This window comes from Rhyacophila brunnea, unplaced genomic scaffold (genome assembly GCF_057557595.1).
Source record: "Rhyacophila brunnea isolate RB1 unplaced genomic scaffold, BYU_Rbru_1.0 scaffold_7, whole genome shotgun sequence".
In the NCBI taxonomy this organism is placed as follows: Eukaryota; Metazoa; Arthropoda; class Insecta; order Trichoptera; family Rhyacophilidae; genus Rhyacophila; species Rhyacophila brunnea.
The window spans coordinates 2,322,689-2,349,979 of NW_028233339.1; the positions used below are offsets into that span (position 1 = coordinate 2,322,689).

Here is a 27,291-nt window from a genome sequence, read left to right on the forward strand (position 1 = left end):
TTATATTTTTCTGTATTAAATTATACTTAAGTATGTTTTGATTATTTTTTTTTTTTGTTATTATTATTGTTATTATATATATATTTCTGTTTCTATATTCTCTTCTCTCTTGTGAGGGTAATGTTTGACTTATAATGTAAATCTCATGTTGTGTACGTCTTGAATTTAGATTTGTTATGTCCACAATGTTTTGTATTCCTAAATAAATAAATAAATATTATTATTATCATTACTAATAGAACATTAAATGGACGCGTGTTGACTCTTTATGACAAATTATGTTTTGTTCTGCACGCGTCATTTGCACAATCTTCGCGTCGCGTAGTCACGATCGTTTTAGACCATGCCTCAGCTGAGATATAGCCTTAATGTTTCATGTCATGTTATGAACGTCTTAAACTTATAATTTGTAATGTCCACAATATGTTGAAGAAATAATTGTATTGAATTGATTTATAGAAACAGTTTTAGTACCTAACTTATTTCTTACTAAGTGTTAATATTTTGCTGGTCATTATTTTCTCTGTACTTGCTCAACGTAGAAATTATTGTGGCACAACGCCGCATGTCCACAAGTCGGGCGTTATCTTTCTTTCACTCCGATTGCATGATCACACAAAGTGACGCGATAACACGGCTGCATCTCAGCTTCCTTATCGCACCCAGGATTGTTTACAAAGAGGTCACATAATACGGTCGAACCCTCCCAGCGATTGCCCACATATTTATATTATCTTCCTTTCTCATTGCATCGCTGCCAACTTGCATCCGTGAACGTTTTTAATTTTATCAACAAAAACCTCTTCTGGATGTCAGGTAACTCTTATTTCTGTTATTCAAATCGATTTTATGTAAGTAATTGTTTGATTATGAGTAAATGAAAACAAAACTAATGTCATGGTACAAAGCCAACAAAATCAGAGTAGGCTGGGCCAAAGTTCCAGTTTTGGAAACCATCAATTTGAGGTTGTCAACCGGTTCACAAACCTGCGTTCCAATATTACAAAAGAGAACGAGGAACTGGAAGAAATAAAAGCCCGAATAACCGCTGCAAATGAATCGTACTTCTCATTGCTGCCCATATTCAAATCCAGAAATGTCCACAGAAAAACTAAGACGCGGCTCTATAAAACCGTCATACGCACAGTCGTTGCATACGGGTGCGAGTCATGGACGCTAAATGTGAAAGCAGCTGAAATGGTGGATTGCTTTGAGAGAAAGATCCTTAGGCGGATATACGGACCCATGAATGATGGTGGGGAGTGGATAATTAGGTACAACACGGAACTATACCGCTTATACCAAGATTCAAAACTCTCCAACTTCATAAAACTTCAGAGGCTAAACTGGCCAGGCCATGTCCAGCGCATGCCTGAGTCACGGATACCGAAGAAGATCCTCGAAGGAAACCCAGGGGGGGAAAGGCCAGTGGGAAAGCCAAGCACACGATGGGGTGACAACATTACAAAAGATGCCAACCAGCTGCTAAAAATCATGAACTGGAAAAGACGTGCGGAGGACCGTTCCGGCTGGAGGACGGCGGTGGAGGAGGCCAGGGCTCGACTTGAGCTGTAGCGCCATCGAAGAAGAAGAATTGTTTGATTATAACAATGCAATTATTAATATCGCTAACAATCGGTTACCATATCTTCAACGACGATGATTCAATACAGAACAGTTTAAAACTATAGAAATGCGGTAATCAGTCGTCGTAGCGAAAGCAAGAAATCAGGGAACTCAGAAATAATGGGAACTGAATTACCCAACGGGTAAGGAGTAGCGGGTAGCCGATCTCGAGTAAGGAAAAATCCGGGATAAACTTAAACACGTGTCAAACATACGTCATACGTCGAATACTGACAACTGCTCTCGGTTTATGCATTGACGCTCATTTATAATTGGCGTATTACACACAATATTTCTATAAACTTTACTGTCGAAATGTACCTATACCCATTGCCATCGACCTTTTCATGATTTTAAAAAACATGTTTCAGAGCCCTTAGTGTACGGCCTCAGTAAGCGTTGCGTGCAGCGCGGCGCGCAGCGCAGCGTGCGGCGTTCTCTGATCTGTCCTTAGTGCACAGTGAGCGTTTGGAGCGTTTAGCCAAAGTGAAAATTTTAATAACTCTGGCTCTCTCGCGTACGGAAGTGTATTGAATGTGTTCTTGGGAGTTTATATGCAAATAGGTGTATATTAAGTAAAGCGATAGAAACGAACGTGGAACATGCTTGTCTAATAATAATAGCTACATGCATTTTACACAATGTTATAAGAGATCTCGAAGGCAATTTTGATCATCATCCACAATAGATTTCTTAGATTTCTCTACTTAAGCACATACGGGTTCTTTCCTTGTGATAATGATAATAAAATGAATTTCCCGACTAGTTTTATTCTGGGTATGCTTTCAATGCAATCCCTGTCCACTAGAAGAGTGATTGCTCTTTTAAAGCATTTCTTTTTACTTCTTCGTGGGTTCATTTACAATCCGTAATACTGGCAAATATTAATTTTCATGTTCCCACCAATATTACCCGTAACTCTACGGTTTTCATGATACCTCGTCGCAGGACAGATGTTATGTTTCATGATGCTGTGTATCATGCGATTAACTTATTTGATGACACCATAAAGGTTGATTTATTTTTTATTAACTATATAATGTTAGTAAACGTGTTAAATATGTTAAATTTATAATTGTATATATCATGTTTTTTTAATATTTACATAAACACATGCTGTTTTTTCTGCTTTCTTGTTATATTAGTTGTTATTTGTAATTAAGACATTTTTATAATTTTGTATTTATTATGTATTATGGCGCATTGGCTAATCGCTGTAATGCCGTAATACTCTTTTTCTAAATAAATAAAATCATTACATTATAAATAATATTCCTACAGAATCAACTACGAATAAATTCTCAGGTAATAGACGAAACAACAGTTCTTCCGTCACAGCGCGAGATGTAAGAAACCAATTTTCAACTATTTTTTGGAAAACAGAATAACTCCGGCCTGAATAAATTTGTAATGAAATACTTAATAATACAACGAACTTTATACTAAAAAATAAAAACATTATTTTCCTTCAATTCCGACTTTTACTGCTAATTCCCTCCACCGAATAACGAAAATAATTTGCGCGCCGAAGTAAACGCTGTTAAATTTCAAACTGGTTTGTCATGAGCGCGCGCGCTCGTCAGCGCGCCGTAACAAACACAAACACCCCTGCTGTTTTTCATAGCCAGTAAGGCCACCTGCATTGCGTAACACGTGTTTGTCCTCCACGCTGCGCGCTGCGCTCTGCACAACGCTCGTCACTGAGGCCACACACTTAGTCTTTTTGACCTTTCGTGGAGCAGTATAATTGTATGGTAGTTGAATGCAGTAGCACTGATAAACAGTGATAACTGATAAGGCTTACATAGGCGCCCAGTGGTTGTTTACTCGTTCTTCTCTATTTCTCATTATATACAATACAGCATAGTATCATTATTATACTTTGAATAACACACCTATGTCTAATCCCAATACACTACAATTTTAAGCAGGGTTTTGACTGTGTGAGTGTCCTACGAATATGAAATACACATTATTGACGTGCAAATCGTGCAATAGTATGTGTTGCAACCTTCAAATAGCAGTGGCGAAGGGTGGGGGTAGGCTGTTAAGATTCGCTATAAATAGTGCACACTAAACTTTTTTAGTCATAATTATGTATTTGTTTTTATTGAACTAAGACTACAATTTACAGATGGTGTTAGTTAGTTTTTTCAAAATCAATTAAACCCTGCCTAAACGAAGCCATAATAGTTTTGGTCTAATTTGGGAAATACGACAAAATTATGCACACTCTTTCATTTATAGTTATTTGTTTTCGTTGGATTAAAAATACATATTACACATATTATTGGTTAATTTTTTAAATTCATTAAGCCCTGCCTAACCAAATTATAATAAATAAATATTATTATTCTATTTATAAAATATTCAAAGTTATGTATGATTTAATTGCATAATTTTAGATATTTTATAGATAGCTATGTATTTTTTGACTATTATCTATTATGGCTTGGTTTTTCAGGGTTTAATTGAATTTTAAAAACTAACCAACACAATCTGTAAATTGTAGTCTTATTTCAATGAAAACAAAATATGTATGTCTGAAAAAGTTTAATATGCACTGTTTATGGCGGATCTTAACAGCCTACCTCCACCCTTAAACCGAGAGCAGTTGTCAACGAAGGACACGCTTAGAATGACGTATTCTTAACACGTGTTTAAATTTATCCCATATTCTTCCACACTCGAGATGGGTTGCCCGTTACTTCACACCCGTTAGGTATTTCAGTTCCCATTAATTCTGTGTTCCCTGGCGGTGATTTTCATCGACGGTGATGTCGCGATCAATTCATCAGAACGTTTAAATGGGCCTCGGTACAGTTCGTACCACTCATTCAATTATTAAATTTTTTAAAGCAACCTTAGTTCTGGGTATCTCCTCCTAGGGCATTCCCGGCCTAAAACTTAACTAGATGCTTCACATCGCCAATGTAGGGCCACGTGATACACCCGATTAAGACCGGGTGTGGTGCGTGGCGGGTTTTGGTTTGGAAGGATTAACTTCAATATTAAATTTTTATATATTTTTTAACGAAAGATACGTACTTGTATATAAAAAATAAACCCAATGATAATATTATCATGTGTCATCATCACTCATCAATGTCATCATAATCATTGTCAATAATAATAATTATTCATGTAGGTATGTAATTCTAGGAAAGAGATACATATTATTTTTTTATAGGTAACCTACGTTGGTATAGGACAGTATAGGTAAATCACTCTACAGTAACACCATAGGTGATTCGTTTGTGCATTGTAATTGTTTGCAACAATGCCTGTTTCAATGCGAGCAATTAATACTACACAGCTGCAAGGTACTTACACGTTGCCACTGTATAGTGCGTAGGTATCTATGTAAATACCAAAACTTCAGGTTTTTTTAACGTACGAGTATATTTTCTTAAACAATGTTTCCGCGATATTGTAATGTATTAATTTTGTATAAGTATATGCGAGAACTGACTATTATTTTCAGTGTGCATTTTCGATTGGTGACTTTGCCTGAAAATGCCGAAAGGCAGCAAAACCCAGGTCGCGAAATAAATGACTAAAATGTAATAGTACAAGACTTAAATCAATAAGCATTTATATTTCATTACTAGATTACTTGATGACAGTGCGTGTATTATGATTAATCTTGATTTGCATAAAAATTAAACCTTATCTCGGGCGCAGTCGTGCAGCGGTATTTGTTTGTTTATAGTTTATACGTTATATAAGACGGGAAATGCGTGCAATGGAGCGTAATTCCAGGCGGCCGACTGCATAGAAAGCAAATCGCTCAATTAGCCAAGAAAGTCATTTTGTCTTTATTGTAATGAAGCAAACAATAACATTATCGGCTGAATTCAATATCGTTACGCGTTTCATAACGTGGCGCCCAATCCTATGGATATTACTTTCTCTGCGGTCAATCGTAGTTAATGATATTATTGGTGAATGTGAGGTAAACAGCGTTAAATTTTCATGCCAAATTTATAGTTTCTCAAGATTAATGCTATCGTTATGTAAATAGCAGTAATGCATATCTGTAGCTGAGTTATTGGCGGGGTGTTTACTTTCGTTTAGTTTGGTTTAATACTTATAGTACGAATACAGTTTTTTTCTTCTTCTGTGTATAATATCAATAAAATTATTGTATCCATGTCATCATCATCATCAGCTGGGATCAATCCACTGCTGGATGAAGGCCTCCCCAAGCTTCTTCCAACTCTCTCGGTCCTATGTCGTTCGCTGCTACGTATTTCCGCCGAACTTTATTAGTTCGTCAATCCAGCGGCTTTTAGGGCGACCCTGTGGCCGTTTCGTGCCCCTTGGGTACCATTGGATGACGGCATTTATCCAGCGGCCGTCCTTTCGGCGAGCAATGTGCCCCGCCCATCTCCATTTCAGCTGTTTGACAACGTCTATTACATCGCGTACTCCTGTCTGGTTCCTAACCCATTCGTTTCTCTTACGGTCCTTTCGCGTGATGCCCAACATACACTTCTCCATGCCTCTTAGCCTTTGGACATCTCTCGTGTTGAGGGTCCACGTCTCGCAGCTATACGTGAGCACGGGCAGCACACATTGGTTGAACACCCTACGCATACGCATAATGGTAGGTCATTCTTGAAGATACTATTCAGACGTCCGAAAGCACTCCATCCCAGCTTTATTCTGCGAGCAATTTCATCGTGCATGCTTCCGTCTATGGGCACCTGCTGTCCGAGATAGACGTAGCTGCTGACTTGCTCGAGTTGGGTGTATATATGTAAAGCGAATTATCTTTTAAAACATTGCTTTCTACTCTACTTCTTCGTGGGTTAGCTTATTTGTTAAATTATCCTGTCATAACAACGTCACACGTGATTTTAAGCTCTTTGAGATCACCCCGAAGGACAAACGTCGACGTTCATACATAATGCTGTATTGTCAGCCAGGTGACGTATTTGATGGATAGCAGTAGCGAAGGGTGGATGTAGGCTGTTAAGATGCGCTATAAATAGTGCACTCTAAACTTTGTTAGTCATACGTATTTGTTTTTATTGAACTAATACTACAATTTGCAGATTGTGTTGGTTAGTTTTTAAAAATCAATTAAACCCTGCCTAAACCAAATTATAATAATTTTGGTATGCTTTGGGCGATACAACTAAATTGTGCACACTTTTGCATAGTTTTAGATAATTTATAGATATGCGAGTTTTTTTTTTACTATTATCCATTATGGCTTGATTTTCGCAGGGTTTAATTGAATTTTAAAAACTAACCAACACCATTTGTGAAGTGTAGTCTTATTTAAATGAAAACAAATACATATGACTGACAAAGTTTAGTTAGTGTACACTATTTATGGCGGATCTTAACAGCTTCCTTCGCCACTGATAGATAGCATTATTAAAATTGAATTTATTGTATATTTTAATTGTTTTTCATTATTACTTTATTGTGCACTTGAGAACAATTTCGGGAACACGCAATAATTTAAGATTTTTCAGCCGCTTGAATTGTTTTAGGAACTTCGGGTTTATGTTGTGGATAGACTCGATATGTGAGTTTGCTCTAAATTAATCTTAATTATGACACTGTATGTACAGCATTTACTAGTTTTTTTATTAATTTAGAGTAAGTCATTTTCTGGATATTCTGAGGTTACTAAACTAATTTTGGCTCTAGTCTTCGACTTATTCCTTCGTCCATGACTGCAAATTGCGACTATGTGCTTTGGTCGAACCACTGACACTAAGGAATCCAATCCCGAGCCAAAATTCTGATCCCGGGATTTCGGGATTACAATTTGACAATCCCGGGATCCCGGGATTGGCATTTTTTCCATTGTTAATATAAAATTTTTATATTTACAAATAACATTAATAAAATCGGTCAAAAATAAATCTAGTATAATTTATACTATTTAAGACATTTATTGTTAATATTGTATACGTTCAATCTTGGAAATATACAAGTTTAATGGAGTAAATAATATTGTAATATAAATAATAATGTGAATTTAATATGAGATTGCTGTTTCTGATAGTAAAGACATAATGAATGGATTAGCGAGATTTAAAATAGTAAAGCAAATAATCATGGCATATTTATGGCCTTTCCGCATCATAAATCTAATTAGTCAGCCAAATATGAAACTGCCGTAAAACGTATGATATCATGGTAGAATTACTTTGTTAAAAGTGCGAAGCATTGTTTTTTTCCAATCTTTCTCATTTTTAATAATTCATGTGAAAAAATAAAATGAATCGACAACCTACACATGGGTATAAATCAAACTTCATTCAAACTCAGTTTATTTCTAATGTAGTTATTTTTTATTAAAAGTATTTTTTCTGTTTTATTTTCGCTTTTATTTTATTTTCCATAAAAATTGATAAAAAAATCAATCCCGGGATTATGTTTATCAATTCCGGGATTCCTACACATGGGTATAAATCAAACTTCATTCAAACTCAGTTTATTTCTAATGTAGTTATTTTTTATTAAAAGTATTTTTTCTGTTTTATTTTCGCTTTTATTTTATTTTCCATAAAAATTGATAAAAAAATCAATCCCGGGATTATGTTTATCAATTCCGGGATTCATAGGTATCGAAAATAGCTCGGGATCCCGGGATTCGGGATCCCGGGATTGGAATCCCTAACTGACACTGATAATTCTACAAATAAATTATTGATCTTCATTTATCCTATACCTTTACTAGATTTAATTGTCTCCACTCGACATCATGCGACGTAGTGACATATATGCATCACTGCAGCCTATCACTACAATAGCTCTTTTTGTATTATTGTACGGTCTTTACTTACTATTTATAATTATTGCAGATGGTTTACTTGTTTAATTTGTTTCTCGTTCTAAATAGTTAAATAAATAAACAGTCAGTATTGGTTATGTAGAGATTATAGCTGAGTATTTTGTGGAGAAGCACTATACATATTGATAATGTCATCTGTCATGTGCTTCTGCTGCCCTAATAACAAAATGGGCCGTATAAATTCGATATCAGATTCGGCTTACCGAATTAAAAATTTTACAAGCGTTGCATTTGAAAGAATGAAAAAAATAACCTAACTCGAAGAAAGTATTCCCACAGATTTAATACTTTTGGCTATCGTTTAAATCATAGAGTTTTTCTATTTTGTATGATAAATGAAAGTAGCACTTAAATTTTAGTTACTGTTATTTTTAATATAAAATGTACACTATCTATAATAGATAACTGCACCAAACTACAAATTTAATTTGCCAACGAAAGTGTGAAATGCACCGTTAAAAATATTATATATGCCACTAGCAATTTTGAATGGTTTATGTCAGTTGTACTCTTTATTTTATCCGTCTATCTAGAGCAGGGGGGGCAAACTTTTTGGATGGAGGGCCAAATTCAAGAATTCAAAATGAGCGGCGGGCCGCAAGTAAAATACCATTTTTAGATATACACTATTTATTATCACGAAAAATAAACATTACAAAAAATATAATGAGAAGAATGAAACTGTTCTACATTTTTTAACATTTTTTAAAATTCAGGTGTTAATTTTGTAGTTGATATTCTCAAAACTGCTTGTAAATGGGCATCGGAGATATTTGATCGTAAAGAATTTTTATTGAGGTTCATGATCGAAAATGTTTTTTCACATATATAGGTTGATCCAAAAATAACAAACATTTTTCTTGCGTAATTTTTAAGGGCAAAATTTGGAGATTTCTTCACGGCGATGCAATTCTCTTAAATCAGTGTCACACTGCAGATCAATAATCTCAAGTTGTAGCTCTGTCGGTACACTATCAATATTTATTGAAAATGAATCGCGTACTATTGCTAAACAAATTTTAATCTATTGTCAATATTTTTTAAAAAAATATAAAAAAGTTATTCGTAATCAGAAGTACAATTAATGATGGCGGGCCGCAAACAAAAACCCGGCGGGCCGCAGTTTGCCCCCCCCCCCCCCCTGATCTAGAGAGAGATCTTTTTTTAACGTTTTCCTTGTCCAAATACCATTAGTTTCTGTCCTGCGGACTGGGCTATACGACCAAAAAATTGGACATGATTTGAGTTACTCCATCTCCACCCGCCATGTATCCCGCGGTTTGTGCACGGCCGCCATCCATGGCACTATAAACGTGTTGGAATTAAAAGATTTTAGTGCCACACTTTCTTGTCCCGAAACGAAGCTGCACAAGACTACTAACGAAAGAGTTTTAGAAAATAAAAAAGAATCTTGACTTGCTCTGCCGTCATTTATCTTTAATGACATAAGTGTCCTCTGTACCCGTGTACTGAAACTCTGCCGAAACAGAGGAGTTAGGAGTTGAAAGTGATGCATATAAGAAGGGATCGGAATTATTCCGTCTTCCATATGACCCAGAAAATTTTTCAAATGCCTCAAAGTTGGCCTTGTTTGATATCAAGTCGGCGTAGACAATTGGCCCCGTTCAGTCAGATCCGGACAGTCCCAGAGGACGTGTTCAGCGTTTTGATGGTCGTGCCCGCATGTGCATTCCGGCCCATATCTTATCTAACGAAAACCGTGCGTCCGGCGAAGGAAAACCGAGGTGAATTTTACGGAAAATTACCATTACAATTATTGTCCTACGTCACTGTGAGTTTTCGTATATACTTAGCAATGTTTATTGACTCATTTTGAACATTTTATATGTCATGTAAATGATTACTTTGTTGATTAAATGTTCTCTTCTATTAAAAATGTGTTATTTCCGTGTCGATTATTGATTGTATAAATTATTCTGTGCGTATCGATACGCGGATAGACTAAATGTTATTATTTAGTAGGACACCTAAAAGTCATTGACTTGTTATCGGGTTTCATATGACGCTGTAAAATGTAAAATTTCATCGCGGCTATTTTGTCACTGTTCACTTTCCACGCGTATAATAATAAATAAACGGCGATATAATCGATTTCCTTCCACTCTCGCCCGGTCGCTGCACTTTATTTGCGTTTTATTCACTTTCATGCGGAGTTTGCTTACTGCAGGCAGCCGGTTCTAGTCAATGCTAATAGTTACTCACTTCGTCGATTTGACCCACATCTCACGTCGCCTTTATCTATCGCATAAAGACCGCGTTGTTCTGTGTATTATAGCTTTATAGCCATATTATTGTAAGAAACGCACTGTGTACACGTTGAAGTGCATTTATGTACACACAGTTTATGATTTCAAAACGTTCACTTGCGATTTTTTCTCAATATTCATATAATACTGGGATAGACGAATAAATTATCTAACTATAAACCTAAACTAGTATCACATATTATAATACAATACTTATATTTACTTACAATTTACAATATTGTTAATTTATTAATATTAAATCATAATGGTTTTAAGTTTTGTACTCTTCCATTTGAGTCGTTTTTTGCGTTCCGTGTTTCGCATTTCGGCATCTTCAGGTACTATGTTAACTAACCAAAAGGCAAATACACACTGACAATGAATACAATAATTTATAAAGTTTATACCTACTTTATTTTATTGATTTGTTATGTAAGTTAGAGTTAATTGTATTCGTTGTCAGTGTGTTTTGGTGGGTGTACATAATGACTAAAGATGCCGAAAGGCGTAACCCGGGTTGCAAAAAACGACTCAAATGGAATAGTACAAAACTTAAATCCATTAGAATTTAAATTCAAATTCCATCAAGTACCTCCAGTCGATAGTATTAATATTATTTACTGTCAATGGATCACCTTAATTGTCGTGTTATTATGGCTTGTATGAGTAGAAATAAACGCTGCTCGTAGAATTGCATGCCTGTTCGGCGACATTTTCATTACGAAATCTGAATACAGCCTCACCTTTCCGTCACGAAAACACTCTTGGAACATTATTTTTTACGTCGAGCCATAGAAATCAATTTGTTTCGCGTGAAATGCTATTCTTATTCACGCTTTCGTAGGTTTTTTTTGCCGCACAAAGCCCTTTTCGAATGTTGCCCTATCATTGAAATTGAAATTAGCCGCAGCATTTTTTTGTGTTTACTTTGCGGTCGTATTCTTGTTGTCGAGCGAATTAAATCGAGGTTTTCATTACTTGGCATAATTTCATTATTCTTCTGCATTTGTAAATAATTTCACAATTTTTTTATAATCATCCGTCTGTCACGAGTGATTAGCCACCAAAGAATGTCAATTAGCATGGTATTTTAGTCAGCACACTTAGTTTTTTTACGTGTAAATATACCCGCATTTTGTTCCATTAATAATTATTATATGTTTTACCTATTTTTTGTTATTACAAGTTATAACTTTCTTCTCATTACTTGCATTGAATACATGGCTTATTATTTACGTATTGTGTTATTATATTATCAAAGTGTTTAATTGTCTTATTAAATTTCTTTACACCTACTCAGTAAATTTTGTGTCCAAACCAGCGCTCGAAATGGAAAATTTTACGAACCGGAGCGCTTGATAATTTTACGAAAATATTAACACAGCTATTTAATTTTATATGTATTTTATCAAAATAAGTATGTTAGATTTGTTGTTATATTATATAAGATATGGCATATCTAGCTCAGATGGTCAAATAAATAGTTCCACGAAACGGAACGATTGTTTTGGGGATTTTATGAACCGGAACGGCGCCTTCCGGTCCATTTCGAGACCTGGTCCAAACCAAACTTAACTGTGTATATTATGCTTATTTTATGTATAATATTGTGTGTCATGTTTATATATAAATAATTCGATACAGCCTTTACACATTTCAATCATTACTCATTGACATAGTTAATAGTTAATAGTACCTACTGTCACCCCGGACCGGAACCATTTTCGGGCGGACTCGATAGTAGTATGAGTATATAGGTATATATATATATATATATATATATATACCTATATATATATATAACGGATCAATTTCTAGCACTTAAGGGGGGACATGCTCGTCGAAGGTCAAAATTGAGTTTTTATTGTATTTTCAAACCATGATACTGGACACTCCTTAAACGTTGTAGATAATCTATTTATATAATTTTGAAGCCTTATTATCCTTTATAGTTATTTTAAACATTTGATGACTGCATAAAGTATTTTTGTTACATAAAAAAGTATTCTTTTAAACCTCTCGCTCTAATGTTTTAGAATATAGTCATATTTCGGTACATAACTGTGCAGTGGTGTTAAGATTTTTTACATTTATTAATTTTTAAACGCATTTATAAAACCAATAGCATAATTTATTACGAGATAATTTTTGTAAAATATTCACGATAAAAAATTATATTGATAATCTCTGTGATCCCAAATTTGACAAGAATTAGGCATTTTATTATTCAAAAAATCGGCAAGATTAACACATTTGAAGATGATTCTAAAGATACTCATTATAAGCTATGTCTTTGACCATTCAAGTGTGATAAACATTTTATGAATAATGATTGCTTTATAATAATTATTGACCTAAGAATAAGGTAGTGTTTTTTTAAAATACCCCATTTCTTTTGTCATTCCCTAGTGGTTAAGCTACAACATACGGCCGTAGCCATAAATTGACAAACTATAATTAAAGTAGGAAGTAAAATTATGTTAACGCGCGTGTTTGAACATGTACCTAACCGAATTTTTTTTTATTTTTTTTAAACAGTACATGTTCAAACACGCGCGTTAACATGATCTTACTCCCTATTTTAGTTTGTCAATTTATGGCTACGGCCGTATGTTGTAGCTTAACCACTGGGGAATGACAAAAGAAATGGCGTATTTCAAAAAAACACTACCTTATTCTTAGGTCAATAATTATTTTAAAGCAATCATTATTTATAAGATGTTTATCACACTTAAATGGTCAAAGACATAGCTTATAATAAATATCTTTAGAATCATCTTCAAATGTGTTAATCTTGCCGATTTTTTGAATAATAAAATGCCTAATTCTTGTCAAATTTGGGATCACAGAGATTATCAATATAATTTTTTATCGTGAATATTTTACAAAAATTATCTCGTAATAAATTATGCTATTGGTTTTATAAATGCGTTTAAAAATTAATAAATGTAAAAAATCTTAACACCACTGCACAGTTATGTACCGAAATATGACTATATTCTAAAACATTAGAGCGAGAGGTTTAAAAGAATACTTTTTTATGTAACAAAAATACTTTATGCAGTCATCAAATGTTTAAAATAACTATAAAGGATAATAAGGCTTCAAAATTATATAAATAGATTATCTACAACGTTTAAGGAGTGTCCAGGATCATGGTTTGAAAATACAATAAAAACTCAATTTTGACCTTCGACGAGCATGTCCCCCCTTAAGAACATTTTACAGCCACCTTTTGTCAACTTAATTAATACTTACCTATCATTTTTAAATAATAGTCATTCTTACGTAATATTTAAGACTAATAATAATGAGTAAATGTTTCTACGCATGTCTTAGGAAGGAAATGTCACATGTCCTTTATCGGCAGATATTGTTAGTAGATCAATACTCTAATGTCTAATAGATATTTTTCTAATATTCATAATATTATATTTGTGACTCTTGATCACACGTGGCAGCCACATATTTCTCCCTCCCATATTCGACGTGAAGTGATACTACTCGAAATAGTATGCTTTTATTATAACATGTCTTGGATTTAAGATAGGTCAAAGTTACCATAAATACTATATGTTACAACGTAATTTCCTGTTAGCATGAATGATATATAATATGGTGATCTTCGTCTTTCTGAGAAAATTCATTAGACATTTTAGACTAGACGCTTACTCATACATATAATAAATAATATCTACTGGTAATTCAATTTGCGTATTTCCTACTAGTACTGGAAGTGCTTAGTTATCTTATAGACATCTACGATTGCTCACTGAATATATCACTGATAATTTACAAACACACACAAATTTGATACGGCTTTTTTTATATTTAAATGTAGTAATACAATAAATCTTGCGTTTATTTTTTTATAACATTGAATCGACTTTAGCATGCCGTAATTGAGTAATGAATGAAATTTACATTTATTTTCATCTTTGTCAGTTTATTTTAACTATTTTGAAATAATTTGATTTGTCTACTATTCCTGTACCACCTGTACTATTTTTGTTGTTATCAAATCATGCATTATTATTAATTCGCCCATTTTCTACTACTATTGTATTTGATGTGTGTAGGTCGGTAATTAGGGCAATGGAAAAGATGAAATACCTATGTTTGTAGGTACAACATGCTTCCGAAAAAAACTTTTAAGTGCTTTTTGCAAAGTTAACCACTTCTTAAAAGTAACAAAATAATGAATACTTACGGTCGAACATTCATTAGTATCATTAGGCAGGTCTCCCTATTTACTGTTCTCATTTTTTTTTATTGTAAGTTCTCGCCGAACATTGTTGCAAATTAAGAAAGTCTGTGTTTGGTTTTTACTTTCGTTTGTTTATTTTTTGAATTATACAGCCATCGCGTTAATTTTCATGTTTCATGATTTTGTTGCGTAAAAAGTAATAAATGTTATGTGATATCTTGCATCAACAACCGTACGAATGAATGACTTTATTAAATAATTTATAGATTCTTCGCCCCGCAATTTTCAATGTATTCATAGCCAAATTGATCAATTGAGTTAATTAATTTATCGGTTTGTGTAACTGTTTTATTTATGTAATCTCAATGTGAATGGATGATTCATATCGTCTCGCAATATGGCGTAAAAAAATTGCGCACACTGAGTAACATGTTATTATTATCTACAGTTGTGATTGTTATGTTATGAATACTTGATAATAATATTTCTTTCTCATTGCAGGCGGTGAAACTGGAGTCCGTGCACGCGCAGAGAACCCGCTACCTGGTGGTGGTTTCCCGGGCGTCCTGCGATGCAGCGGGGAACCTCGCTGGCGAGGAAGCCTGTCTGCTGGGCATCGATTGCAACCGAAGAACCACAGTGGGGCTGGTCCTCAGGGTTCTCGGTGACACCGCAATCACGCTCGATGGCGACGGGTAAATATCTTTTTTTTTTATAAATATCCACAATTTTAATTGTGTCTCATCATATTTAACGATAAAAACGTCTTTTAGAAACGAATCTATATAGTGTATAACTTGTGAAGTCTTTCTGTATAATAATATAATGATAATAATAAATAATCATAATACAACATCCAAAATCAAAACACCAAGCATTCTTGGGAATCTTATGTTTGTAAGACATTTTTTTCCATACAGGATAATGGCAGTAGGTATGACAGTGTCTCTGTGTTGTTAAATTATCATTGAATTATATTATATTCTTTAATAACGTCGAGGAATTGAGATTAATGAACATCATTAAAATATATGCTTTGATTTGTATTGCCATTAAAGAAAAAGACCAAAGAATTCCATTTTCCATTTCCATCAAAATCATTGTGTTTTGATAATTTTCCCAAATACTTAACATGACAATGACATATATAGTTTATACCAATTATTGTGGAGAGACATTGTATTATTTTTTTCTAATAGAATCGATCACCTAAGTATACAAATTAACGAATATAACATAGAAAATATATAATATGAATACGAGATGGTCCCAATAATAGACAGCCACATATAAGCATTATTAAATCAAACACGATAGTTGAAGGACAAATGAAATCTCAGTATATTAAGTATTTAATAGCATCCAAAACCGATCCTAAATATAATTTTGTGTTTTATTTTGATTAATACTATTTAATTCCAGTATTGGTACCTATTTCAGTTTTCACAGAATTTTCCGAAATACAAAGTGTTTTTATCTACGCGATGAAGTAAAAACATACCTACACAAAGTCGTTATCCCATTTACTATGGTTGAGGGGGGACATGCTCAGCGTAGGTCAAAATGGAACTTTTATTGCATTTTCAAAGCATGATCCTGGACATTCCTTAAAATCTCTAATCTAATACCTAACCGATTTTTTTTAAACGGTACATGTTCAAACACGCGCGTTAACATGACCTTACTCCCTAGTTCATTTATCGCTTGTCAATTTATGGCTACGGCCGTATGTTGTAGCTTAACCACTGGGGAATGCCAAAAGAAATGGCATATTTCAAAAAAACACTACCTTATTCTTAGGTCAATAATTATTATAAAGCAATCATTATTCGTAGGATGTTTATCACACTTGAATGGTCAAAGACATAGCTTATAATTAGTATCTTTAGAATTATCTTCAAATGTGTTAATCTTGCCCATTTTTTGAATAATAAAATGCCTAATTCTTGTCAAATTTGGGATCACAGAGATTATCAATATATTTTTTTATCGTAAATATTTCACTATAATAATATCGACATAAATTATTATACTAATAGTTTTATAAATGCGTTTAAAAATTAATAAATGTAAAAAATCTTAACACCACTTGACTGTACATGCATGTACTGAAATATGACTATATTCTAAAACATTAGAGCGAGAGGTTTAAAAGAATACTATTTTATGTAATAAAAATACTCTATGCAGTCATCAACTGTTTAAAATAAATATAAAGGATAATAAGGCTTCAAAATAATATAAATAGATTATCTACAACGTTTAAGGAATGTCCAGGATCATGCTTTGAAAATACAATAAAAGCTCCATTTTGACCTACGCCGAGCACGTACGCCCATAAGTTTTATTTAGCAGACAGTTAAATCAAAATCAATTATGTGGGTGTATTATCACCACATATTACATACGTAAATGATATTAAACTTTGTGTCTTAACACCTGTCATTGCTATTAATTTAATAGTTTCTCATTTTGTGTCCCGCGTTTACCCATCTACTGTCCGTTAAGGAGCTTTCGCATTCACGACAGTTTCACTTACTTACCCCGTAGTATCAAAGTGAGAGTCATTCATTTGCTTGTAATGTTGGCAGTTAAGTCGTTAGTGACTTGTGGCTTCCAAGCAGTAGCGAAAAGCGATACTGGCGCTCGTAACTGGTTCGTTAAACGAGCTACTGCGGGCCTTAAACCTAGACTTTCATTGCTGAGCAACTTTATTAATATTTCGCGCAACGGGTTATAATAGCTCCTCTTTGTCGTCGTCTCTCATACTACAATTAAAGTTAAAGGTCCCACGAAACCATACACGGTCTGTCTGGTTGTGACTGGTAATTTTTCAGGAGCACGTACCCAAGACAGGTCGCCACGTACTCAAATGTGCTCTGAATGAATTTACATAACGTTAAAGTTTAATAATATTAATACTATCGACTGGAGGTACTTGATGGAATTTGAATATAAATTCTAATGGATTTAAGTATTGTACTATTCCATTTGAGTCGTTTTTGGGACCCGGGGTTTGCCTTTTCAATTTGCCTAATTTGTTTGTTATATTTTTTATTGTGATCCTTGACGTTTTTACCGACTTTATTGTGTTGATTTGTTATATAAGTTAACTGTATTCATTGTCAGTGTGTATTTGCCTTTTGGTGACTACATAGTGCCTGAAGATGCCGAATGGCGAAACCCGGTAAGTTAAACAAAGTTTAAGTTAATAGTGCCTATTGGGAAGGCGAGTGAGTACCAGGAGCAAAATTAAAATTGTAATAAATTCGTTCGGTTTTCCACTTATTCAACATCTGCGTGCCTTTGATTTCTGAGAAGCCGCGGAGTAAGCTGTCCGATGGATAAGTCATCGGGACCCCGATTCGCAATCATTTAAGGAGCCACTATGAATAATATAATTCTATTTTTTTTCAATTTGTAGCAAGAACCAGAGCAAGCATATATATATACATTAACGCCGTGATATAACCTCAAATATCATCGGTGTTTAGTAAAAAGGCCGAATCGACTATTTTGGCGAAATCGAGATTTTAACGAAAAAAAACAATATGTACCTCACTAGCTGTGTTGTGTAAAAACTGCGAATATGTATGTCCACAGGAAAGTACCTAAAAACAATAATCGTAAAGGCGAATATCCACTTAGTATTACGAATAAAATATATATAATAATACATACGAATGTGACATATTATTAGGCCTTTTAAAATATTATATTATAATGCCTATTATAAAGACAGTATTCTTTCTAAGCTTTATTATAAACTTGTTAGATATGTATAATCATCCACATGTAATTAATAAATAAACGTCAAAAGTTAAAAATAGCATTTTGATTAATTCGCCCTTTTTACAAACCCCGATGATATGTAGGTATAGGCCCGTATGTATGAATGAAATTTTATTACGTAATTTTATATAACTATCAATTTTATTCAACTAACTTCTTGTAAATACGTACCTAGTGGGTACAGTAATGTTTCTCGGCTTGAGTGAAAATAATTGTCATGACGAAATATTTATTACTTAGCCGACTTTCTCACAAGATCGATTTATTTGACAAATAATGATGTATTGTAATAATTAGTTGCCGTTCAAAACCTGGCTTTCAAAAGGGCTCGCATTCATCTAGGAAAGTGAATACCTTTACACAACTTTCGCGGCGTGCCGTTGTTCGCAGTGCGAGCAAGCCACTGCCATTCTTAATTGCGACGTGAGAGATTAATTTTGTGGAATGTTTACTCTAAAAGCCGCTTCCGATTAACGAGCCATTGTCCTCCGAGCAACAACTGATCACTTTCCACTCCTCACGATTCAATAATTTCGGTATTCCATTAGGGCAGCCATTAATCGATAAATGTTACTTGACAGTGATTAATTGTGTAAAAAATGGAAATTTATTCGCTGATTAGTCTGCATACTAATGAATAACTATGGACCAAAAAGAGGCATTGGAGGCAGAAGAGATCTTCATCTAGTAGTGAATCAACATTGGCCGACGATTAGAGAAATAATAAGAATAAGTGAATCTCGAATCCCGAGATTTTAATTTATCGAAATTTAGAGAATTCTCATTTCTCAAATAATCATCAATGAGATTTTCGAGAATTTGAGAAATTGAGAAATTGTTACCAGGCTAAGATGCCGACCGTAAGCGGAATTTAAAAAAATGCCGGTAAAGAAAAATATTGCCATAAGAAAACTTATCCCAGCAAACTATATTTTGGCTGAAGGAGCTAATTTTTTTTTTAATTCGGCAATAGGTAATTTGATTTGGTATAAATGTTGCTTTCTCGAGAAATATTTTGATCGAGGACAAGTTGACAAATCTCAAGCTCTACTATGAAGATATTTATGTATATATATAATATATCGTCCCCTGTTACCGAATCCAAAAAATTACCAAAATCGCAGTAAATTGTATTGTTTCTGGCAAAATCACATGTGTTATTGAATCTCAAGCTTTGGACCCAGGAGGTTGAGTGAAATGCCCAACTATTTCTCCTTAAAACAATCTAAATAAATCACTTCTGTAGGGGGGCAAGACATACGCCGGAATATAAAATCAATTATGATTTAAGGGTTTTAAACAGGTTCGTTAAACAAAATTATACAACTTGACGGAATTTTCGCGCTTTTTCTTAAACGTATAACCTGTGACCCAATATTTTCTTTCCATGATAAACTAAACTGTGAATACATATTTTTTGTTTTGGTCACCCGCATGGGAAAATATGAACTAAAGGGCGGCAAAATTTTTCCTTTAGTTTTTCATTATACTTATTTATCACTGTAGTGCACTTGTCAGCAGTTTGATATAAGCATATAACATGATAATGACATAACGCTTGTTTTCATTTATTTGAAAGATACTTTTTTGAATACATACTACATAGTTAGTTTCGTTCAAATTAAAGTCTTTAAATTAGTTGCATTTCAACTCGGCTTGAATAATTGCTGTCGTATGATTTATTAGACACGCAGCCTAATTGATGCGTGCAAGAAGGCTGTATATCTCTTTTATGTAAAAAGTTGTCTACGTCCTCGGAAGCTCCCCTACAGTATATCTGTCCTATTCTCAATTAGCGCCGCTTTATATGAAAATTTATCGTCTTGTTTTTCATTTGACGACGTTCATTACGTAAAAATGTTCTTCATTATTATACTTAATTTGAATAATGGATGACTTAAAAACCACTGTTGTCTCTAATATTTCTTTATTCTTAAATTAATTATTCTTTTAATAATTCAATTAGAGCCATTAGCCATTCTTGTTATGATTATTGTTTTTACTATTCATGGTCTAGCCATCTGAGATGTCGCATTTTAATTGCATCGTCGTTATATCTCCTCACCTACCCCAACCATCCTCTGTGCGATAGATGCAATTTCTTTGCACCAGGCCTCCAAGCCATACACGACGACTGGTCACTGACCATATCGTTGTTTTTACAATATGCACTTCAAATATTGGCCTAGCTCATCATTATTATTTTTATCTCACAGGCATGTGTTTCAATATAGCTTATTTATACATATTGTTATAAATGTATCTCTGTTGAGCTCGATAAGGGACACTGGGTCGTCAAGATGTCAAAGCCTAAACTAGACTAAAAACTACTCTATTGGCACAAATGTAAGGGTAGATTATTTTATAATAATGTGAATAACTTAATTTTACAACGTTTTTATTAGGTCGTATTCTTATTTGTCCGGTACAAATCTTGCAATCGATTTTTAATTAACTTCCCGACTAGCTAGACATTTGAAACTTTTAGAATATATCAGAACACGATGCCAATGCATTTTTTAAATACTTTTAGCCATCTTTAAGCAGAATTAAATTCATTTTCAGTTAATTCTGTTTTGTATGAAAAGTTATTTCGGAAGAAATCCGTAATCCAATCCATTATTATTGGTTGCTAGGAAATCAATATGAGTGTCAAAATGACATTTCAGTATTATTTCTATCAAATACATTTTTTTGATCGTTTAAGCTAGTCAAGTCAAGTTTATATGATTCAACAGAAAATTTAAAAACGTTGTATATAAAAAGTTCTTTTTATCTTGTAATTATTTTCACATAACATGTAGCAAAAAGCTTAGTATCATCGACTGTTTAAAAGCTACGTAAAACGTAATATTACGGTGGTATTACACATAAATCTGAGGTTTCTGTAGATACATTCAAATTTTTGATTGGAAATAAGGATTTTACACCATGCGAATAGAAATGAACAGATAATATAAAAAAAAATCATTTTGACAAAATTCTCACATCGGAGGTGTTCAGAGCTTGTTAGTTTACCACGTGACGTCTTTTCATATTATATTTTCTTTGTGTTAATCTTAATTTTATCAGTGTGAAAATTAATCTAATCTATTTACTGACCTATTCTGTTAGGTCATGTACCGCTAACTCTTTCGCAATAGTATAATTGAATGTAACTACTACTTATGTTATAAATGGCTATTCAATTGATTTGATATTATCTTTTACAAGATAATAGGAACTTACTTTGCGCACAAAAGGAGTCGTGCGCAAGTGGTGACCCTTTCATCATGTTTTTTTTGGTAGCCGTTCGGCTTGATGGCTAAATTATAAACATGAATGTTAGTAGCTAAATATTTCAATAGATTCACGACAGAAGTGAATGCACAGATCTTTCAAAAGTTTCATAAACAATTTAAATTGGAATTTTAAAAAATGCAAAATTTTTATTCGACATGACATTTCAGTCAAAATAAACGATTATTCATTTATTAAGTACCCTAGCTATATTATATCGTCCAGAATAAACTTAGTCACGAAATGATCTATCATACTTTCACTTATTTAATCGTAATTTGATTTAAAAATAATATTAAGGTTATAATTTCACTCAGTTACTAATAATTAACTCTTGAGTATTTTCATGAGCTATAAAATGTGTCAGTCACTTAAGATACCTAAAACACGTTTTTTTAAATTAAAATTTCCATCGGCCGTATCTTACTCAACTGTAACTTGAAAATTTTATTTGCTATTCTTTTATTATATTGTACACTATGCAGCCTATTTCCTACCCTTCCCCCGCATCATAGCCTTTGACAATACTTATTGTAATGTATAAACTCAAACGTGAAATTGCTGTTATTTCGGAGCGAAACACATATTAATTAATATCAATATGTGATGAATACCGAATGGCCGAAGAAGAAGAAGATTAATACCAAGTGATAGATACATTTTACAAAGTCTATTTAATAGGTTAAATGGGTGCTAATTAGGGATTGCAATACCGAATGAAAACATCAATACCAGTATTTCATATTTAATACAGTTATCAATACCGGTATCGTTAAAAAAATAATATTTTCTCAGTGCCAACAACTTTTCCGCTCAGAATGACAATTCCTTTCTGCGCATCTGTTCTATACACATGTCTGCTTTCGGCCGCTACGGCAGCTATCTGGGGTAGGTTTGTATAGAAGTATTAGCTATGTTTTAACTGCACCTCTTTTGGCTGTGGTAAATTTTAGAGTGAGATAGACAGTTTTGACTGTTTAAGACGGCTAACTTATTGTAATTGTTACAATAAATGCTAATACTTGTGTATAGAACAGATGCGCAGACACTGAAATCGAGAGAGCTTTTTTTAGTTCAGGCTTTTTTAAACTGTTACCAAAGAATACATTATGTCCAAAACAGAACTCCAAAATAAATGTTTCGTGATTTTTTGTTATTACACATTTCGTTTTGTCGGAGATTCAGTAATTTCAGATATAGTTTTTGCAATTTCTCTTGCTTTCTGAATACCGAAAATACCGGTATTTCGGTATCATGCATACCATATTACAATCCTTGGTGGTAATTCACGTGTAGTACGAACTCTTAAAAAATACGTTGTTAAATATTACGTACCGCTGCACCAAAGCTTCATCGATTCACCCTCAGCAATGGCTGTACTTTTTTTATACAAGTAATCCAATTGATAAAAAATAGTCGCGCATCAATATTGCAGCCTTTTCCTAATCGGTCGCATGGCGAGGATTAACCCCTTTAATCTTGTTGATAGACGGCTCGGTCCTTGGTATTTATTATTTGATCCATAATCATGAAGTATTTTATTTCTCCGTTGACCATCCTAGCCTTCCTATTTTATAAGGAATTAAAATTCATTCTTACCATTGTTGCATATTGATAAATCACTGACCTATCGCTCACATTTGGTTAGCTTAGTTCCGTTACGGTTGGGCTTAGGCCCCCATATTGTTGTCACTCTGGTTTAGTCTTTCGGTGTGTACCTACGTTGTAATATGTTTTACATATTAGCGAAATAATCATATAGGTACATAATTGTCTTTATTTATAAGTGATACGATAACGAATAACTCCAGTCAATTGTGGTTTACCTATTTCCTACTTTTCACACAATTATATAATTCCACCTACTTAGATATTTCAAAGTAAAAAATTATATTTCATAGTTTCTACACATTTCGTATTTATAAAGTATGATAATTAATGAAGATTATAATACTGTATGTTGTTTTTAATTTAGTTATTTAGTATAAATATTAAATACACAATACGCAAGTAGATGTACATTATGTGTGGGCAACTGGGTGTCAACTTGTGGCCCATGGAGCAGTGAGAAAATAAAAATAATATCAAATGCTGCCGCTAGATGTGCTAATTACGCAAATTGAGATTCGATATTGGCTCAAGATTTTAAAAAGCACCGTGTGCTTTTTTCTGCATTTGCAACGCCATTCTCCGTAGTCGTGAATTTATATTGTGAAATGTGTTGCGATGAACAGTTAAAGGAGAAATTCCATCAGGTTGGTTTGGAAGAGTTTTACAAAACATATTTGGACAAGGAGAAATATCCTGCATTTTACAAATAATATGCTCTAATGACTTGGAAACACTTACTTGTGTGAACAGTTTTTTAGTCGGATGAAGCATATAAAATCCCTAGCGAGAACACGAATCACTGTTTGCGTGTATGAACAACTCACTCGATATCGATATTAATGCACATGCCACACAAAATCAAACTTGCCACTAAAGTTTATTATTTTTTTATTATTTAAAAAAAGTCTTATCTAATATATATATTTGATTCTCATTTTTGTTTTATTTTATTAATATATATTTCTTTTTTGTTTTGTATAATAAAAAAAATCGGTTGTGCGGCCCGGAAGGAAATCAAATTTTTAGAATCTGGCCCGGCTGCTGAAAAGGTTGGCCACCCATGATGTACATGCTATGAGCTATGTGTATGCTATGGGTGACCCGACTTAATAATACAGTACTCAGTAATACTTATTTGTTTTCGTTGAATTAGGAATACATATTATTACAGATGGTGTTACATTTTTTTTTAATTCTCTAAGCCCTGCCTAACCAAACCATAATCGATAAAAAATATTCTTAAATTATCTACTATGGCTTGGGTTAAGCAGGGTTTAATTGAATTTTAAAAACCAACGAACACTATCTACACATTGTAGATTGTCTTAGTTCAATAAAAACAAATATGTACGTTTGACTGACAAAGATTAACATGCACTATTTATGCCGGATCTTAACAGCCTACCTGCACCCTTCGCCACGGGTGCATATCATGTAACCACAATTTACCGTAAAGTATTTAAAAGAAATAAATTCACTAATTGTTACTCCTTTTTTTAATTCTAGTGGCTTCAGTGTCAGCGTTTGCCAGAGGCCACACATCTTCAAACCTGTCTCCGTACAAGCCATGTGGTGAGTAAATTACTGTTATCTGTTATATTGTTATCTGACGAGGATGTTAGAAACATCTGATTAATCTAGTGTAAATGCTAATACATTCATGCTTAAAGTCAACATCCATACATACGATAATAATTGGTGAATTGATGGAATTGTAATGATTTTAAGTACAATGTGAGACTAAAAATAGTACGTACCTATGGGATTGCATTTTGCCTACGAGTTTGCTTATGGGCAAGCAGTACACTTTTTTTGTAATTCACTTTTATGTACCTTAATGTGTCAGCCAGGTAGGGGCCCTCGAGCTTTTACAGAATATTTCATGAGCCATCCAACAAAGTTCGGTCGCTGGCGTAGTTATTTGACATATCAATGTTTACGTTAATAGTAGGTATTTCATATTAATGATTTGATTAATTCTTAAGTAGGACCTAGGTACAGTATTTATTGACATTTTAAAATTCAAAACTTGCTATCATATATTTCTAATTGGCCGGTTCAAAATCATTTTATGTCCATGCACAAAACAAGATGTAAGATATCTAACAACATATCGACTGACTCCTAAGCTGCAGTTTATATCCACCTTGTTGTCAGATAGGCAGCTTCCTTTCCACTCGACCGGCATCCACCGCCGACTTCTCAGCGAGCAAACATGTCGGGTCATTTATTCCATGAAGATATATCGCGGATGGCCGTCAATAAATACCATCCCGTGACGTATGGCGAACGCATTCTGCTCGAATCCCTTTTTGTCCTGTCGCAAAGAACCACAGCAACTGCCTTCCTTTCTGTAATCGGGTCCATTTTCTTTGCGGCATGCATCCTGCGTTTATTTAATTCTACGGATTTATATCTAATAGGGGCGAAGTCGTGCTCTCTTTAGTTATTTTTTAAACTTGATTTGCGCAATATGACCGAGAAAGTAATACTATATTGTGTTTGTTTTAGAAAAGGCTTCCATAATAATTATTCTTTCTAAGTATTAATCACATTCAATGTCGTTGAGTTCATATTTATATTAATTTCACTCTCGCCTGCTTTAATTCCAGTAGATGGGTATTTGAAACAATAATTCTAGTCCAATTGCAATACTTGGGTACCATTGGCGATGGGTGGAGGTAGACTATTATTACGATCCGACATAAATAGTGCACACTGAACTTTGTCAGTCATACGTATTTGTTTTCTTGAACTAAATTTACAGATGGTGTTGGTTAGTTTTTTTTAAATTCAATTAAACCCAAACCGAAAACCAAGCCATAATAGATAATAGTCAAAAAATACTCGTCCATCCATAAAATATCTAAAATTATGCAATTAAATCATACATAACTTTGGATATTTTATAGAAATAATAATTGTGGTTTGATTAGGCAGGGCTTAATGAATTAAAAAAAAAATTAACCAACAATATGTGTAATATGTATTCTTAATCCAACGAAAACAAATAAGTATGCATGAAAAGGTGTGTACAATTTTGTCCTATCGCCAAAACTATTATGGTTTGGTTTAGGTAAGGCTTAACTATTTTTTTTAAAACCATCTGTATATTGTAGTTTTAGTTCAATAAAAACAAATGCGTATGACTAAAAAAGTTCAATGTGCACTATTTATGGCGGATCTTAACAGCCTACCTCCACCCTTCGGGTACACACCATTATCTTCGTATTATTTATAATAGTTTTTTTGTTTATTTGGCTGTTTTGCTAGTATACAGTAAGATAGATATTGTGTCATAATACGCTTTGAAAACTAGTTTGAAAAATCGGAAGCGGTGGCATAGCTATGAACCTATAAGTAAATCATTCTACAATGGCACCATCGTAGCCGTATTGTTATAGATGCTAGAATTATAGCAAACAATGCCAATACATCTGCGAATCGCCTGTCGTGCCACTGTACCTTTATCATTATCTCTTATCCAGTAGCAAAGGGTGGAGGTAGGCTGTTAAGGTCCGCCATAAATAGTGCACATTACACTTTGTTAGTCATATGTATTTGTTTTTATTGAACTAAAACTACAATTATTTACATATGGTATTGGTTAGTTTTTTGAAATCAATTAAACCCTACCTTTCGATTTCGAGGCGATTCGAAAAAATTGTGCACACTCTTTCATTTATACT

At 33.6% G+C, this 27,291-nt stretch overlaps 1 protein-coding gene across 3 annotated transcripts in view; it reads left to right on the forward strand.

The window, feature by feature from the left end:
* ssh (Protein phosphatase Slingshot) overlaps positions 1-27,291 on the forward strand; it is a 405,463-nt gene that overhangs the window by 345,173 nt on the left and 32,999 nt on the right. For all 3 annotated transcript variants that reach the window (XM_085957904.1, XM_085957903.1, XM_085957905.1), the window contains 2 exons: positions 15,422-15,615; positions 25,109-25,174. In XM_085957904.1, the coding sequence (XP_085814030.1) occupies positions 15,422-15,615; positions 25,109-25,174 (260 nt within the window). The remainder of the gene's footprint in view (positions 1-15,421; positions 15,616-25,108; positions 25,175-27,291) is intronic.